At 48.6% G+C, this 15,235-nt stretch overlaps 1 protein-coding gene across 2 annotated transcripts in view; it reads right to left on the bottom strand.

The window, feature by feature from the left end:
- Positions 1 to 5,494: 5,494 nt before the first annotated feature.
- DDX25 (DEAD-box helicase 25) overlaps positions 5,495 to 15,235 on the bottom strand; it is a 64,595-nt gene continuing 54,854 nt past the window's right edge. For both annotated transcript variants that reach the window (XM_030538573.1, XM_030538576.1), the window contains one exon: positions 5,495 to 6,562. In XM_030538573.1, the coding sequence (XP_030394433.1) occupies positions 6,501 to 6,562 (62 nt within the window). In that variant the 3' untranslated portion in view covers positions 5,495 to 6,500. The remainder of the gene's footprint in view (positions 6,563 to 15,235) is intronic.

The following is a 15,235-nucleotide window of genomic DNA, read 5'->3' as shown; positions in this document are numbered from 1 at the left end:
GAGAGCTTTAACTATCAGGCCAGTGACCTTGGAGTTTGTACTCAATGAGAGAAACTGAGTGCAGAGCAGAGCATCAGATGCACACAGCCTACTACTGCCTTTTGCACCAGTCTGAGCAGCAAACAGTCTATAAACTAATCAAGCAATTCCTCCGACAGGCTGGGAAGGATTATTGCTATTTATTTTCAGATCAGCAGAGGCACTCATACTACTGTGATGAGCATCAAAGAAAATACTACAGTTACTATATTTGCCTTAAAAAATATCCATTTAAAGGTGCGAGACAGCAGGCCCTATTTACCTTGACTATTGCAATGGTTTTACCTTCCTCCTCTTATATGAAATATACACAACAGGGAAGGACTGCATTTTATTTCTCTGCTTCCCCCCTTTTCACATGAGTACGTGCAAGCAGCAGTAACTTGCAAACAAGAACTTCTTGCTCTACCAAGCAATAAGGCAAGGAGTTCTGGTGAGAACCTGAAATTAGCAATGGCACGTTTGGGTTATGAGACACTCCATAAGCTTAATTTTCAAATTAACATTTTTATCCCAAGCTTGGGGAGCAAACACAAAAGCCTATTTGACGTGGGTTAGAGACTTACTTGTTCTGTATCAGAGGGGTAGCCGTGTTAGTCTGGATCTGTAAAAGCAGCAAAGAATTCTGTGGCACCTTATAGACTAACAGACATTTTGGAGCATGAGCTTTCATGGGTGAATACCCACTTCGTCAGATGCATGCATCTGACGAAGTGGGTATTCACCCACGAAAGCTCATGCTCCAAAACGTCTGTTAGTCTATAAGGTGCCACAGGATTCTTTGCTGCTTTTACTTGTTCTGCTGATTAGCCCCCTTTTTTACTTAAAACTATCTCTCAGCTGAAAGCGATACAGTAAGTCGACCTTCTCAACGTAAGCGATGGAGACATGAAATTGCAGCCTGTTCTTTGGGGATCTGAGCACAGTGGTGCAACGCCAGTTTCATTTTGACAACAGAATGAGATCATTTACACCGTTGTTTTAGTGAGCTCAGTCAGCACAGAGTTTCCCTGGGCTTTGGAAACAAGACCATAAATCTCCCCAGATTCATTCCGTGTTGATACAGTGCCAGACACCTCCAGTCTAGTTGTCTGCCTGTACAGGTCAGATTTTGGGGGGAAAAAAGCCAAAGTAGGGGGTGTTGGCAGATCCAGCGAATGACAACATTGTCAACACTTTGACCTAATAAAAATACTTCAGCCTGAAAGTAAAATAGTAAATTATACATTTTAAGGAACTATTTGGCAGCAGGGTAGCAGCGGCACAACTCCCTGGTAATTATTTTTAATTCTACTTTATTACAGCTTTTGTCTGAAGATAGTGGAAGGATGAAACACGTCAAATGGGCTGAAACCAAGGTTGGCATCCACTTCCTAGAGTGGGCTGTAGAAAAGGGATAGCCTGTCTGGTCATTTCAATAAAGGTAACATCTATACTTCTCCTAGGCAGGTGTTTGATACCTTCCATAGGAAATTTAGCTTCTAAGTACCAGCAAATTCCTGAAAGTGGAAGACAAGACATGCAAACACCAACGTTTTCAGGCAACCCATAAACACCAACACTGATATATCAAATGATCCCAATAGCTATGGGATACGTATTCAATATCTCCTCCCTACACACTCTGTTTTTCCTCCATACACTTTTGCATAGAGGCTTTTCAAAAAAGCATTCACCAGAGACCTAAGAGGCTAGTTACAGGCTGCTCCCTGCAGACTTGCTCTGCACCCCTGCAATCAGCACCATTTCACGACCACTGCTGGCAGTCATCACGCACAGTCACTGGTCAACCTACTATTGGACAAGGCACCTGACCTTCGCTGCTGTCACTGAGACTGGTCTAGATGACTTCAACAGTACACCCGCAGGCTCCCTAATACAACATAAAGGAAGAGGAGGTACATAAAGTATTTGCACTCCAACCTGTGAAGCCAAGACCTGCTTGGAAATCAATCAGCAGCCACAATAGCAGAGTATGCAAGAAGCCATAGACCAGAGCCCGTAAAGACCCTTACTTGCTTAACTCCCCAAAATCGCCATCAGCCAGAGTACTCTACAAAAAAGTGAACCAGTCAATCCATACTGCCTTCACCTCTTCCCATCCCTGAGCACGCCAGCTGCAAAGAACCAGCTTCCTACAGCACTGAAAAAATGACAAAATGCGCCATGTTCCAACTCCACCCAAAGTCAGAGTAATAAGAAAATACTCACAAGCTTTTGCACTTTAACTTTAGGCACTGCTCAGAGATGCAGGCAATAAGCACTATTAAAAGCCTAACTCAATAGCCGACACTAGGAGATCAAGGCAGAGGAGGTTGTTCCAGCTCACTTGGCAGAATTCGGCCCAGTCTCACCAGCTAAGGCCATAAAAATACTGAGAAACCTGGGCCACTTATGTGAGACAACCCCCTTTGCCTCCTGGCTGGTGAAAGCTGGTGAAGAACATGTGGAGATCCATGCTCTCTTTAAAAGGGCAAACTTTCAGCTGCTTTCCAGTATCCTATCAACCTTCCGTACAACAGACTGTTACCTCACCCACTACTGTCCGCCTCCACGCTGCCATTCATTGGCACTATCAGAGAAGTTAGTGACTAGTTCACAACACCAATGCCAAGCCTCAGCCAACATCCTAGACCTCACGAGCAAGACCCAGGCTACGAAATAGCGCAAATAAAGCTGTGACAGTAGCAGTGGATGGCCTTGGAGAAATAGCCATGCTTAAATCTCACAGCTGCTTTCACTACTGATCACAAAATGCTGCATTCTCACACAGCCAGGAATGAAGAGAGTAGCACACAGCTGGCTTTGCTACTTCATCTCAAACATGCCCAGTAATTCAGCGGACAAGTTGTGCTCCTCTCGCTATAGCTCTCATGTGTGAAGGACCACAAAGTTCAAACCAAGCTCCTTTAGTTTAGCAGATACTCCAACATCAGCAATACACCAACGACACTTAGTTGTACATTCCTTCAGCAGATGCTACATCAGGTCCCAATGCCAGAGATGAAAAGTGGTTGGCTCAAGGCAAGTAGAGGAAAGGCAGAGATGAGGAGGAAGAGAGGCTGGCTAGTACATTGACATCTCTTCTACTGACAGGTGTCTGTCCTCATATCATATGTGATAGACCCAGGCCAGCTGGGAACAGCAGAGTAGTAGAAGGGAGATATACTGGCCACTGGATAAGTAGTTTTCAGCTCCCTGAGTGAAAAGAGCAGGGGCTGCTCCAGGCTAATGAGAACACCTGCTTCCAATTAACCTGCTAAGAGTCAGGTGAGGCTGTTAAGCACCTGACTCCAATTAAGGCCCCTCTGATGCTATAAAAGGGCTCACTCCAGTCAGACCAAAGGGAGCCAGGAGAGAGGAAGTGCGTGCGAGGAACTGGGAGCAAGAGGTGTGCAAGAAGCTGAAAGTGAGTTGGCATACTGCTGGAGGACTGAGACGTACAAGCGTTATCAGACATCAGGAGGAAGGTCCAGCGGTGAAGACAAAGAAGGTGTTGGGAGGAGGCCATGGGGAAGTAGCCCAGGGAGTTGTAGCTGTCATGTAACTGTACCAGGAGGCACTCTAGACAGCTGCAGTCCCAGGACCCTGGGCTGGAACCCAGAGTAGAGGGTGGGCCCAGGTTCCCCCCAAACCTCCCAACTCCTGGTCAGACACAGGAGGAATTGACCTGGACTGTGGCTTCTACCAGAGGGGAAGGTCTCTGGGCTGTTTCCCGACTCACAGGGTGAATCTGTGAGGTGAGCAAATCTGCCATAAAGTGCAGAACCCGCCAAGGTAGAGGAGGAACTTTGTCACATATAGTACAGTCTTGGGGTCTTTTAGCCTAACGAAAGAATGGCTGAGGAGGGATCTGGTTGCTCTCTATAAAATACAGGGGGGGAGGGTAAGCACCAGGGATGGAGAAGAGCTATTGAAGCTCAAGGACAATGTTGGCACAAAACCAAATGGGCATGAACTGGCCATGAATAAATTTGGGCTAGAAATCAAAAGGGTTTTGGAGTGAGGTTCGGGAACAGCCTCCCAATAGGAGCAGTGGGGCAAGAAACCTATCACTTTTAAGATGGTGTTCGATGAATTTATGAAGGAGATTATATGACAGGGTTGCCTGAGACAGTAGGGGACTGGGCTCAGTAACCCAGGAGGACCCTTCCTGAGCTATATCCTATGTACCCCCATCAGAAATACTACACACATTGTTACAAGGGCAAGGAACACCTCCTTCTCTTGTCTATTAGCCTAGCGACTGCACTATTTCCTGTTGAACAGGGATCTACCTGCAGCAAGCTGCACATTTCTCATCTCCACGAAGGATGATAGCAAGATACTTTGCCTGAGGATGAAAGTAAAGGTGTTTTAGAAGCGAACTGATGCTGTGTGCTGCAGACAGAATGAAGAGAGTGAGAGACCAGAGCTCTGTGCTCACTGTACAGCTCCCTATTTGCTTCCAAATTTGCAAGGTTCTGATTGTTTCCCATGCCAGATATGCTGTACCGGGGAGCTGTGGATGACAAACACAGAAGTTCTGCTGTCAGGGACAGGCCATTTTCAGCAGAGGGTCTGCGACTGTGGAACTCATTCATCCTTTTAGGCATTGCACTTTTTCACAATCGCCTCTCGCTGTGATGTAGCAGAGAAGAATGGGCAGGTGACCTCTCACGGAAATAGCTGCCACTAACAGACTCAACAGCAGCCAGACCACAGAAGAGCAGAGCCTGCATCTTTGTAGACAATTTAGGCCACATATCATGGTGATGTAAAAGCAGTAAAGAATCCTGTGGCACCTTATAGACTACAGACGTTTTGGAGCATGAGCTTTCGTGGGTGAATACCCACTTCCTCAGATGCATCTGAGGAAGTGGGTATTCACCCACGAAAGCTCATGCTCCAAAACGTCTGTTAGTCTATAAGGTGCCACAGGATTCTTTACTGCTTTTACAGATCCAGACTAACACGGCTACCCTCTGATACTTGACATCATGGTGATGGGCACTTTAGAAACACATACAAAGAGGTGCTGCAGGTCAAGATTCAGGTGCACTGAATAGAGCTGTGCAAGTTCTCGACACACAGCAACTGCTTGTGTTATGTCTGGCTCTAGAGTAACTAGTTCCTCAACTCTCTCTGGATGTAATTCTCTTCTATAGAGCCCATTACTGTATTATCTGAGCACATCACACCACCACAAAGTACAGAAGCACTATTGCTGTCACTTTAAAATGGAGAATCTGAGGCGCGGAGTAGCTACGTGGTTTGCCCAAGGTCACACACATGTCTGTGGTGGAGCAGGGAACTGAACCCACATCTTGAGTCCCAAGCTATTTCCCAACCACTGGGTCATCCCTTGCACTGAATCCTCTCCAGTACTACTAATGTGGGAAGAAATAAACTCAAAGTAAGAAACTGATTTTGAGGCACAAACAAGCCATTTAATACACATACTTTCCATTGTCCATGTATCTAACAAGGAGCAGAACAGGTAAACCGGTGGATAAATATTTCAGTAACACAGTTGATAGAGAGAATAGTGCTACAAACCTTCCATATTGTTCAACTATCTTTGAAAGATACTGTTTAAGTGAAACATTCAAAAAATTCTAAAGAGGACTTGATTCCTTGTCCAGAGTCTTTAAGAGGTAGGTCAGAGTTGAGAGGTTTTGGTGGCTCAGGAAAGCTTGACTTCCCTCTGTCCTGAGGTAATCTTGGATCAGCCAAAAAGATTTTAACTTCAGGCTCAAAACAATATTTCTGAAATAAAAGAAAACTTCGTTCCCCAAGTTAAATGCAAAGCCTGTGACTCTCACAACTACAGGGCAGGTTATGTTTATGAAATAATGCTGCCATCTAGTGGAAAGGAAGTTTACAAGCACCTGTATTATTTTAATACTTGATATAACATAGGAGAGCAGAGGCGAGGCCTGATGATTAAAATGGGAAATGTGGTTTCTTTATTATTCCTCTGCAGGAAAGCCAGTGTGGACTGTGAAAGCAACCATTGCCATCCAATGGCTAGTTATATTAATGACTGGTGTCAATTATCATACAGCTGTCAGTTTTGTGCTGGCAGTTTACTTCATCTGAACAACTTGCTTCGCTACTTTTGATGGAGATGTGCCCTGGGAATGATGCGGGAAAGGGAAACTTGGTCAGGTGAGAGAATCTCCTCCTGTGCTTTTTATTAAACCTGCCAATATCTTGGTAATGAGACACACTAGACAAAAACACTGGAGGCCATGAGAAGGGGAAAATAGGAACCATTCTGAAGTCATAAGCATAAGTTTTTTTTCTTTTCCTAAATTCTTTTTGATAAATATTGCCTCCCAGAGGACACCGTATCATCATTTCCAAACATGGCAATACGTTTCGCTTAAACTATTTCAATTTTTTTTTAAACAGAAAAAATATTGAGGTCCAAGGTTAAAGAAAAAATCTTCCTTTGATTCCAAACACTCCGTGTTTATTTAGTATTCAGTCTTCTCTATCTCATCCATGTCATCTGGGTCCAACCGCTTAATCTTGGTCTCTAAGAGAGGGAAAAAAAAAGACCAAGTAAAGAGTGACATTCTGGTCTGCAAACAGCACTCAGCTAGCACATCCCCTGCTTCAGCAGCAGAGCACACATTTAGTATGGCCACTCACAGCAGGGACATAGAAGTCGGTTAGATTTTCAAGCTGCTTTAGAGAGAAGGGTAGATTCAGAAAGATCTTTAGAACCTGAAGGATATTTCACAAAAAAGTGAGAGAAGTATGGCACAACGTTATTGGTAGCGTCTGTCAAATGTTCTGCATTAGTTAATATGACAATTGAGACACTGATGTTCGCTATTTGTAATAATTCCTGTAGAATCCACTTAATAGTGCCCCTGAAACAATACTTCTGCTTAGTTATAACAACTGCCATTGAACAGACTCTATGAAATGCCTGAATAATGGATGGTGGCCCAGACTCCAGGTAAGTGGCGTGGCTGTGCCAGCTACAGCAGACTCAGTGGTTCACAGCTGTGAATCTGGCGTTTGCTGTGCAGCAACCTGGTCACTTTAGGTGCTTCCCGGTTCTTATGGCTATTAAAAAAGTCACACACCTTTATGTGTGTTTGGTTTTTGCTCTGGTTATTTTAACTCAACTCACGTAATTAAATGGAGACCCTCAATATATTTCAGGCCATGTCTACACTACAGCATAAAATCGAAATTATTAAAACTGGTTTTATAAAATCGATTTTACGCGTCCACACTAGGGCACATTAATTCAGTGGTGTGCGTCCATGGTCCTAGGCTACCATCGATTTCCGGAGCGGTGCACTCTGGGTAGCTCAGTAAAAGAATGAGACCAATAACTTCGATTTCCATCCACACTAACCCTAAATCGATATAGTAATATCGATTTTAGGGTTACTTCTCTCGTTGGGGAGGAGTACAGAAATCAATTTTAAGAGCCCTTAAAATCGATTTAAAGTGCCTTGTAGTGTGGACGGGTACAGTGTTAAATCGATTTAACGCTGTTTAAATCGATTTAACGCTATTGTGTGGACCAGGCCTCACTGACGCACTGATAACTGAGGCTATAACTTGATTAGCATATTTCTAATCACATCAGGGGCTGTACCAATACATTCTTCTGTATTAGATTTCTGCACGTGTATGTAAGTAACCAAGTCGATAACACTGATGCAAACACCAACATAACTATTGGAACTGCTGGCAGACTAGGCAGAACTTCCTGTGAAGATCATTCCTCTAGGCTGGGGCACAGCACAGCAGCAGAAGTGCACGAGGGAGCTGTGCTGTTGCTGTCCATGCTACAATTGTCTTGCGGACAGAAGATCTCGGTCTTTAGGGATGTCAGTTGCCACCATCTGCCGAACTGAGGTACTGCTACGATAATTGGAATGAGTAATAGTGTTTGTATTCTCAAACGGGGTACGGACCAATTCTGGTTAGGAGCCATTCTGCAAAACGTTACAGTATATTTTGTTGCACACACGTACCCCTATTTTTGGACGGAACTATCCGACTAAGTGTTCAGTATCGTATTTCCAGACAAAGTGCTTCAACTGATAGTCAAATAAACTTTGAGACGCACAATGTAAATGGGATTAAGGCAGCTGTCAACATGAGGCTTCTAAACAAGCACGATGCACACTGGGAGCTTCTCAAAACAGCAGATGCAGTTAGATGGATAGATCCAATCACATCCCTTGTTACCTTACTTCACCAACCCTACCTACTTTGATGGGATGTTGTGGAGATTAGGCAATGTTTGGAAACACTTAGGCCTGGTCTACACTGAGGGGGGGATCGACCTAAGATACGCAACTTCAGCTAGGAGAATAGCATAGCTGAAGTCGACGTATCTTAGGTTGACTTACCTCGCGTCCTCATGGCGCGGGGTTGACTGCCGCCACTCCCCCGTTGACTCCGCTTCCGCCTCTTGCCGCGGTGGAGCACAGGAGTCGACGGCAGAGTGATCAGGGATCGACTTATCGCTTCTACATTAGACGTGAGAAATCGATCCCAGATAGCTCCATCACTACCCACCGATCCAGAGGGTAGTGTAGACGTACCCTTAGAAAATAAACAGTTCCACCTACAAAGCATTATTCTTGTTAAATAATTGACTGTTTTCTCAATCTCAAAGTTACGCTCAGGTTTACAGCATTAAAGTGGCTAAAAAGAAGAAAAGTCAGATTATCCTACATTAATTACACTCAGCTTTTAATACCATAGGATTCAACAGCAAGGCTAACTCCACACATGACTAGACTTGGACATACAAGCACTTCCTGAAAACGCAATGCCTTTTTACAAGGCAGGGACAATTTGGACCATTTCCTTGTTTCCTCTCTCAGAAAAATATACATTTGGACTGAAACAATCCAAAATCAGTATAAAAATGTCAGAGGTTAAATGAGCATTTGATGAAATTGCCCTTTGCCATGTTGTTAGGAACTGGGAAAGTTCTTAATGTTTTCTCTGAATACTGTATTGGTGCCTCAGTGTCCCCTTGGCAGTTCTTAAGTATTTGGCAGAGCAAAGAGCCAGTGCACCTAAATGCCTGACACTCTGTCTCCTAGCAACTGATGGCCTGGGCCCCTCCCCTGCAAAGGTGCCAGCTGAAGGTGTTGGAGACAAAGGGATCAGGTGACCTCCTGGCCCGGGAAAGGGGCTGAGCAGAGAGGAGGGGCTGGGAGGGGTGGTTAGTCTGGAGCTGGCTGGGGTCGAGGGTGGAGGGCAGACCTGGGGGTCTGGCTCACTGCCCCCCAGAATGGACCCAGCCAAGGGGTCCGGTTCGCTGTATCTACAAGGTCTGTTTTAGACCCTGTTCCTGTCATCGAATAAACCTCTGTTTTACTGGCTGGCTGAGAGTCACGTCTGACTGCAAAGTGGGGGTGCAGAACCCGGTGGCTTCCCCAGGACCCCGCTGGGGTGGACTCGCTGTGGGAAGCGCACGGAGGGGCAGAGGATGCTGAATGCTCCAAAGAGAGACCCAGGAGGTGAAGCTGTGTGAGCTTCTTGCCCTGAACAAGTCTGCTCCAAAGGAGAGGAGGCTCCCCAAAGTCCTGACTGGCTTGGTGGGGAGCAGTTCCAGAGCATCGCCCGGTGACTCCGTGACAACTGGTGGCAGCGGTGGGACGTACTGCACCCCGTGAATGGCGCTGCTTGCAGTAAGTGACTGGGGAGCAGTAAAACAAAGGAGGGATAATGAGGACCAGGCGTGCTGAAGGCTCAGAGAGGGACGGTTTCAGGGGGCAGTTAACCTCTGGGAGTGTGTGACCAGCGAGAAGGACTGTTGGAGTAACAGGGTCCCCCTGAGGACTGCAGCGAGCAGTCTCAGGGGCGGAGGAGCTTGCCGCTCGACCCTGGGAGAGAAGGATTTTTGCAGTAGCAGGGTTCCCCGGGGGATTGCAGGAGCAGTCCCAGGGCGGAGGAGTCTGCAGCTCGACCCTGGCAAAGAGGTGGTGATCACGAGAAGGGCTGGCACACCAGGGGTTCTTCCTGGAAACCATGGGGGAGTCAAGAGCACACAGGCCTGTGAGTCCAGAGCCACTTGGGAACGGTGAAGTGATGGCCTATCACCATCTCCTTAAGAAGGACATTGTGATCCTGTGCACAAAGAGAGGGTTACGCATGGGGAAATTCACCAAGGCACAGTTAATCATGCAGTTGAAGGAGAAGCACCGCTCTGAGGAGCAGATTCCTGGCCCAGATGGGGCTACAAGAGGATCTGAGAGCAGCTGGAGCATCAGCCAGGCATCCCCGGGAGTCTGGTCCCCAATCAGACGAGGGTCTTCACGATTGGGTTCCCCATCAGGAGATTGGAGACGGATGGGATGGGAGCAGAGCCCGAGAGAGCGAGAGGACCATGAGAGAAAGGAAGAGCCCGAGGAAAAGCTGCAGGAGAAGCAGCAGCAGCGTGGACTGGTGATGGTGGAGCAGAGAGACATAGGGGGCTGCCCAGGGGTCAGTGGGGAAACACGCCTGCGAGGGCGAGACCCTGGGACAGAGAGAACTGTGGTGGTGCAGCCCCAGATGCTGAGGGACTGTGGGACCTGGGTGAAGTTCCATGGGGTGAGGCCCCTCGCCCTGCCTATGGCCCAGATCCCTGTGCAGACCCAGAAGGGGTCGGGCTGGCTGGTAGTTGGGGTTCTCCAGGATATCGGCTGGGAGGCCCTGTTGGGGGGTGACTGTCTCCCCATGGGACAGGATCCAGGCCCCGCTCCTGTAACGGCCGAGGGTTTGAATTCAAATCCAGGGAACCAATTGGCTAGGATGGAAATGGTCAGTGAAAATGCAAATAACCTGGCTGGCAGGGGGGAGGGGCTGCTGGGCTCAGGATACCTGCCTACCTATAACCAGCCCCCTGGGGCTGAGTGGGAGGGAGAGATGCTCCCCGCCCCCCTGCACACCGGAGAGGGGCTCACACTGGCTCTGATGCTGTGACCAGAGCAGAGAGCTCGCTGCCTGCCCCCACTGGGACAGCAAGGGCAGCGTGCTCGGGGGGAGCTGAGACCCCAGCTGAGTGGGGAAACACCCGGGCAGGGCAGGTCAGCTGCCAAACAGGTTTGCCTGGTCCAGACGTGCTGCTGGGAAGTGATTGCACAGCAGGGAGGGAGCTACCAGGGACAGGGCTCAGGGGGGCTGTGACCCCAGGCCCAGCCAGCGAGAGGGAGCAGGTCCCACTCCCTGCCCCAGCCGCTGAATCCCAGACCGAGCTGCAGAGGGATCCCTCCTTGGAGAAGCTGAGAGAACTTGCTGGCCACAGCGCTGCAAACCTCCTTGGGGAAGGCTGCAGGGACAGAGTCCTGCCGGAGAAGGGATTCCTGTACCGGGAATGGGTTCCCCAAGGGGAAGTAGAACTGGGGGGAATCGGGAGGCAGCTGGTGGTGCCCCAGGAATCCACAAGGTTCTTCCCATTTGAGCTGCTGGATGGGAGGAGAGTGAGGGGACCCCTGGACCTGAAGGGGGAGGATTGGATGGAGAAGGGGGAAGACCCCCTGGGGGATCTCTTCCCTGAGGTGGGAGACAATCTCCCCATCAGGTGTTCCCCGTTCAGAGTCACTGGGAAAGCAGCCCAGAACCTGGAGAGAGAGGTCAGGGACATGCTGGCTTTAGATGGGATCCAGCCATTTTACAGCCCATGGGCCTCACCCGTGGGGCTGATCCCCAAGGGAGACAGGATGATCTGGTTTTGTGGGGGTTATTGGAAGCTTAAAGCCATCACAGTGTCTGATGCCGACCCCATGCCTAGGCCTGGGAAGATTCTAAACAAGCAAAGGGCAATGGAGAACTTGGCCCTAGCAGACACTGATAACGTGCATCTTTAGCCAGACCTGGGAGGAACAGGTGTCCCAGGTGAAGAGGGGGCTGGGCTGCCTCAAGGAGGTGGGACTGACCGTAAAAGCTGGAAAGTGCAAGGGGTGCAAGGGGGGACGGCAGAGGTGTTGTGTCTGGGCCACAAGGTGGGAAGCAGCTGCCCAAGCCCAGAGCTGTCCAAGGCCAAGATGGGGGCTCTTAACCAAGGGAGCCCGAATCACAGACCAGAGGGCTGGGAAAAGACCCAATCCCAGCTTGAACCCCAGGGGTACTGGGGTGGCAAAGGGTGTGGGCTGCATAAACCTTCCCACATGCGGCCTGCAAGTGCCATCAAGCACACCCGACCTAAGGGAGGGCGTAAGACTGAACTGTCCTGGTGTAACTCACACCAAGAGATGGGAGAGATGCTGGGGCATCCATGGGAACCTTGGTGGGTTCGAACTTCCCCAGGTCACTGGCTGAAGTGACCTCGCTCAGTTCGGTCTCGAAGGGGGGAGAGATGTGACGAACTGGGAATGTTCTTAATGTTTTCTCTGAATACTGTATTGGTGCCTCAGTGTCCCCATGGCAGTTCTTAAGTATTTGGCAGAGCAAAGAGCCAGTGCACCTAAATGCCTGACACTCTGTCTCCTAGCAACTGATGGCCTGGGCCCCTCCCCTGCAAAGGTGCCAGCTGAAGGTGTTGGAGACAAAGGGATCAGGTGACCTCCTGGCCCGGGAAAGGGGCTGAGCAGAGAGGAGGGGCTGGGAGGGGTGGTTAGTCTGGAGCTGGCTTGGGTCGAGGGTGGAGGGCAGACCTGGGGGTCTGGCTCACTGCCCCCCAGAATGGACCCAGCCGAGGGGTCTGGTTCGCTGTATCTACAAGCTCTGTTTTAGACCCTGTCATCGAATAAACCTCTGTTTTACTGGCTGGCTGAGAGTCACGTCTGACTGCAAAGTGGGGGTGCAGAACCCGGTGGCTTCCCCAGGACCCCGCTGGGGTGGACTCGCTGTGGGAAGCGCACGGAGGGGCAGAGGATGCTGAATGCTCCAAGGAGAGACCCAGGAGCTGTGTGAGCTTCTTGCCCTGAACAAGTCTGCTCCAAAGGAGAGGAGGCTCCCCAAAGTCCTGACTGGCTTGGTGGGGAGCAGTTCCAGAGCATCGCCCGGTGACTCCGTGACACATGTCACGAGTTCTAACCACAGTAACAGCTTCTAATCATTCACAGTGAGAAGCTGTGCTAAGCAAGCAGGTGAGCAACAAAGCACAGTGTGCAAACATTCCTAGCGGGCAGTACACAGGCAGAAGACAACTTCCCCTCTTACATTAAACAGTCTCTTGCCTTTAACATGGATAAGATTTGTGTGTCAAAGCTGGAAATGGCCCTTGTAGATTGTGGTGGAGATGCTGGATTACCCATTCTTGGGCTGGTTCTGCATAAGCATCTCAAGCATTCAGTCCAATTTTCTTTGTGAACACACTGGCAGCATCTCAACTTGCCCAAGTAGAGGATTCCCCCAACCAGCTGATTCTCTGGATATATCCTTCATATGCAGATTGGATTTCCTGAGACTTTTGTTCTGATTCGTGCCTCATTTGGGTCCCTGGAATAACTTCCCCCTGTCCCTTTAGAATAAAACTCCATTATCTTCTCCCCTCTTCCAAACTGAACACACCTGGATCCCTTAGGCATTCACAAGAACCCTCTAATACTGCAGTTTGTTGCCCATCCCTGAATTTTCTGCAATTTATCAAACTCTTCTGGTCTGAGGAGTCCAAAAAACTGAACACAGAACTTTAGCTAGAGTGTTATAAAGCAGCATACTGAATAGCAGATGGCATGGGATGGTGGAGCCCTGATCCCTCCAACTCTTCAATAGAGTCTCTTACCATTACCACTCCCATCTGTTTTGCACCTCCAGTTCACCCTGCACCTGCTGCCTCTCCCGGCTGTACTCTACTATTATTGAAGCAATAGCTCATGCTGATAATGTTCCATGTAGGTTCTGCTCTTTCTCCCCAATCCAACTTTACTCCCATCACTTCCTGAGTCATCCTTACTTTGGCTTGGTATTTCTAGACCTACTCTAGCTCCCCCCTTCCTCACTATCATTTCCCCAAAGACATCTTCAGTGAAGAGCCTCTCTTTCACCTGGGGAAGGCTATACACAGTTGTATGTTTCCTCCCCTTTTCCATCCTCAGCAACACAGGATGACCCTCTGAGGTCCCTCATAATTCATTACACTTCCCGCCCTACCTCCTCAGCACATGGCTTGTTTTCTACATCAGGTGAAGGAGCCAGGGCCTGCACTAGTGATGGAGATGTGTAAATCTAATTTGGGAAAGTGCTCCCTAGAGGGGGGAAGTGAGGTGTGTTTAGTCCCTGTTTTTGTTCTAAACCATAAGTGTTCTTATTTACTATGGTATTGCTCACACGCCTCATACATTCTAAATAGTTAACAGAATTATAATAGGGGCTAGCAGTAACACCTATTAAGGTTGCACAACACTTCCTATCATAAGACCCTGTTTTCAGTTGCTTGTAACTTCGGCAGACTAGCCACTTGGGATGAAGCTTTCCATAGCTGATGTCAGCCTCGGGCTGACTTTTTACTGTTATCATTTTTGAAATGTCAGCCAAAGAAGTTCAGCTGTTTCCAGGAATAGGTTAGGGAAAATACTTGTTGCTCATGTTAAAAAATTCTGGTGCCTTTATTTTTGAACTACTTTAACACGCCCATGCTTTGAACCGGGGACTTGAATTCTGAAATGTGTTAGGGAATGTGCCTTTTGCCATCCCCATGAAAATCCACCCAAATCTGGCCATGTTCTACATCTCTGAAAAATGACTTTGCAGAAGTCTATCGAGTATGTGCAGTTTGAACAACAAAATTCACCAAAGAATCTGTCCACGCTGGGCATGCTCCAGCTGAGGCCGAGTAGGACTTTCCCTTCAATTGCAGCTCTGAGCTGATGTGACGAACTGGGAAAGTTCTTAATGTTTTCTCTGAATACTGTGTTGGTGCCTCAGTGTCCCCATGGCAGTTCTTAAGTATCTGGCAGAGCAAAGGGCCAGTGCACCTAAATGCCTGACACTCTGTCTCTTAGCAACTGATGGCCTGGGCCCCTCCTCTGCAAAGGTGCCAGCTGAAGGTGTTGGAGACAAAGGGATCAGGTGACCTCCTGGCCCGGGAAAGGGGCTGAGCAGAGAGGAGGGGCTGGGGGGGTTGTTAGTCTGGAGCTGGCTGAGGGCAGACGTGGGGGTCAGGCTCACTGACCCCCAGAATGGACCCGGCCGAGGGGTCCGGTTCTCTGTACCTACAAGCTCTGTTTTAGACCCTGTTCCTGTCATTGAATAAACCTCTGTTTTACTGGCTGGCTGAGAGTCACGTGTGACAAAC

The sequence above is a fragment of the Gopherus evgoodei genome, chromosome 19 (assembly GCF_007399415.2).
Source record: "Gopherus evgoodei ecotype Sinaloan lineage chromosome 19, rGopEvg1_v1.p, whole genome shotgun sequence".
Taxonomy (NCBI): Eukaryota; Metazoa; Chordata; order Testudines; family Testudinidae; genus Gopherus; species Gopherus evgoodei.
The sequence above is the reverse complement of the archived record's forward strand: the minus strand, read 5'-3'. Positions and strand labels throughout refer to the sequence as shown.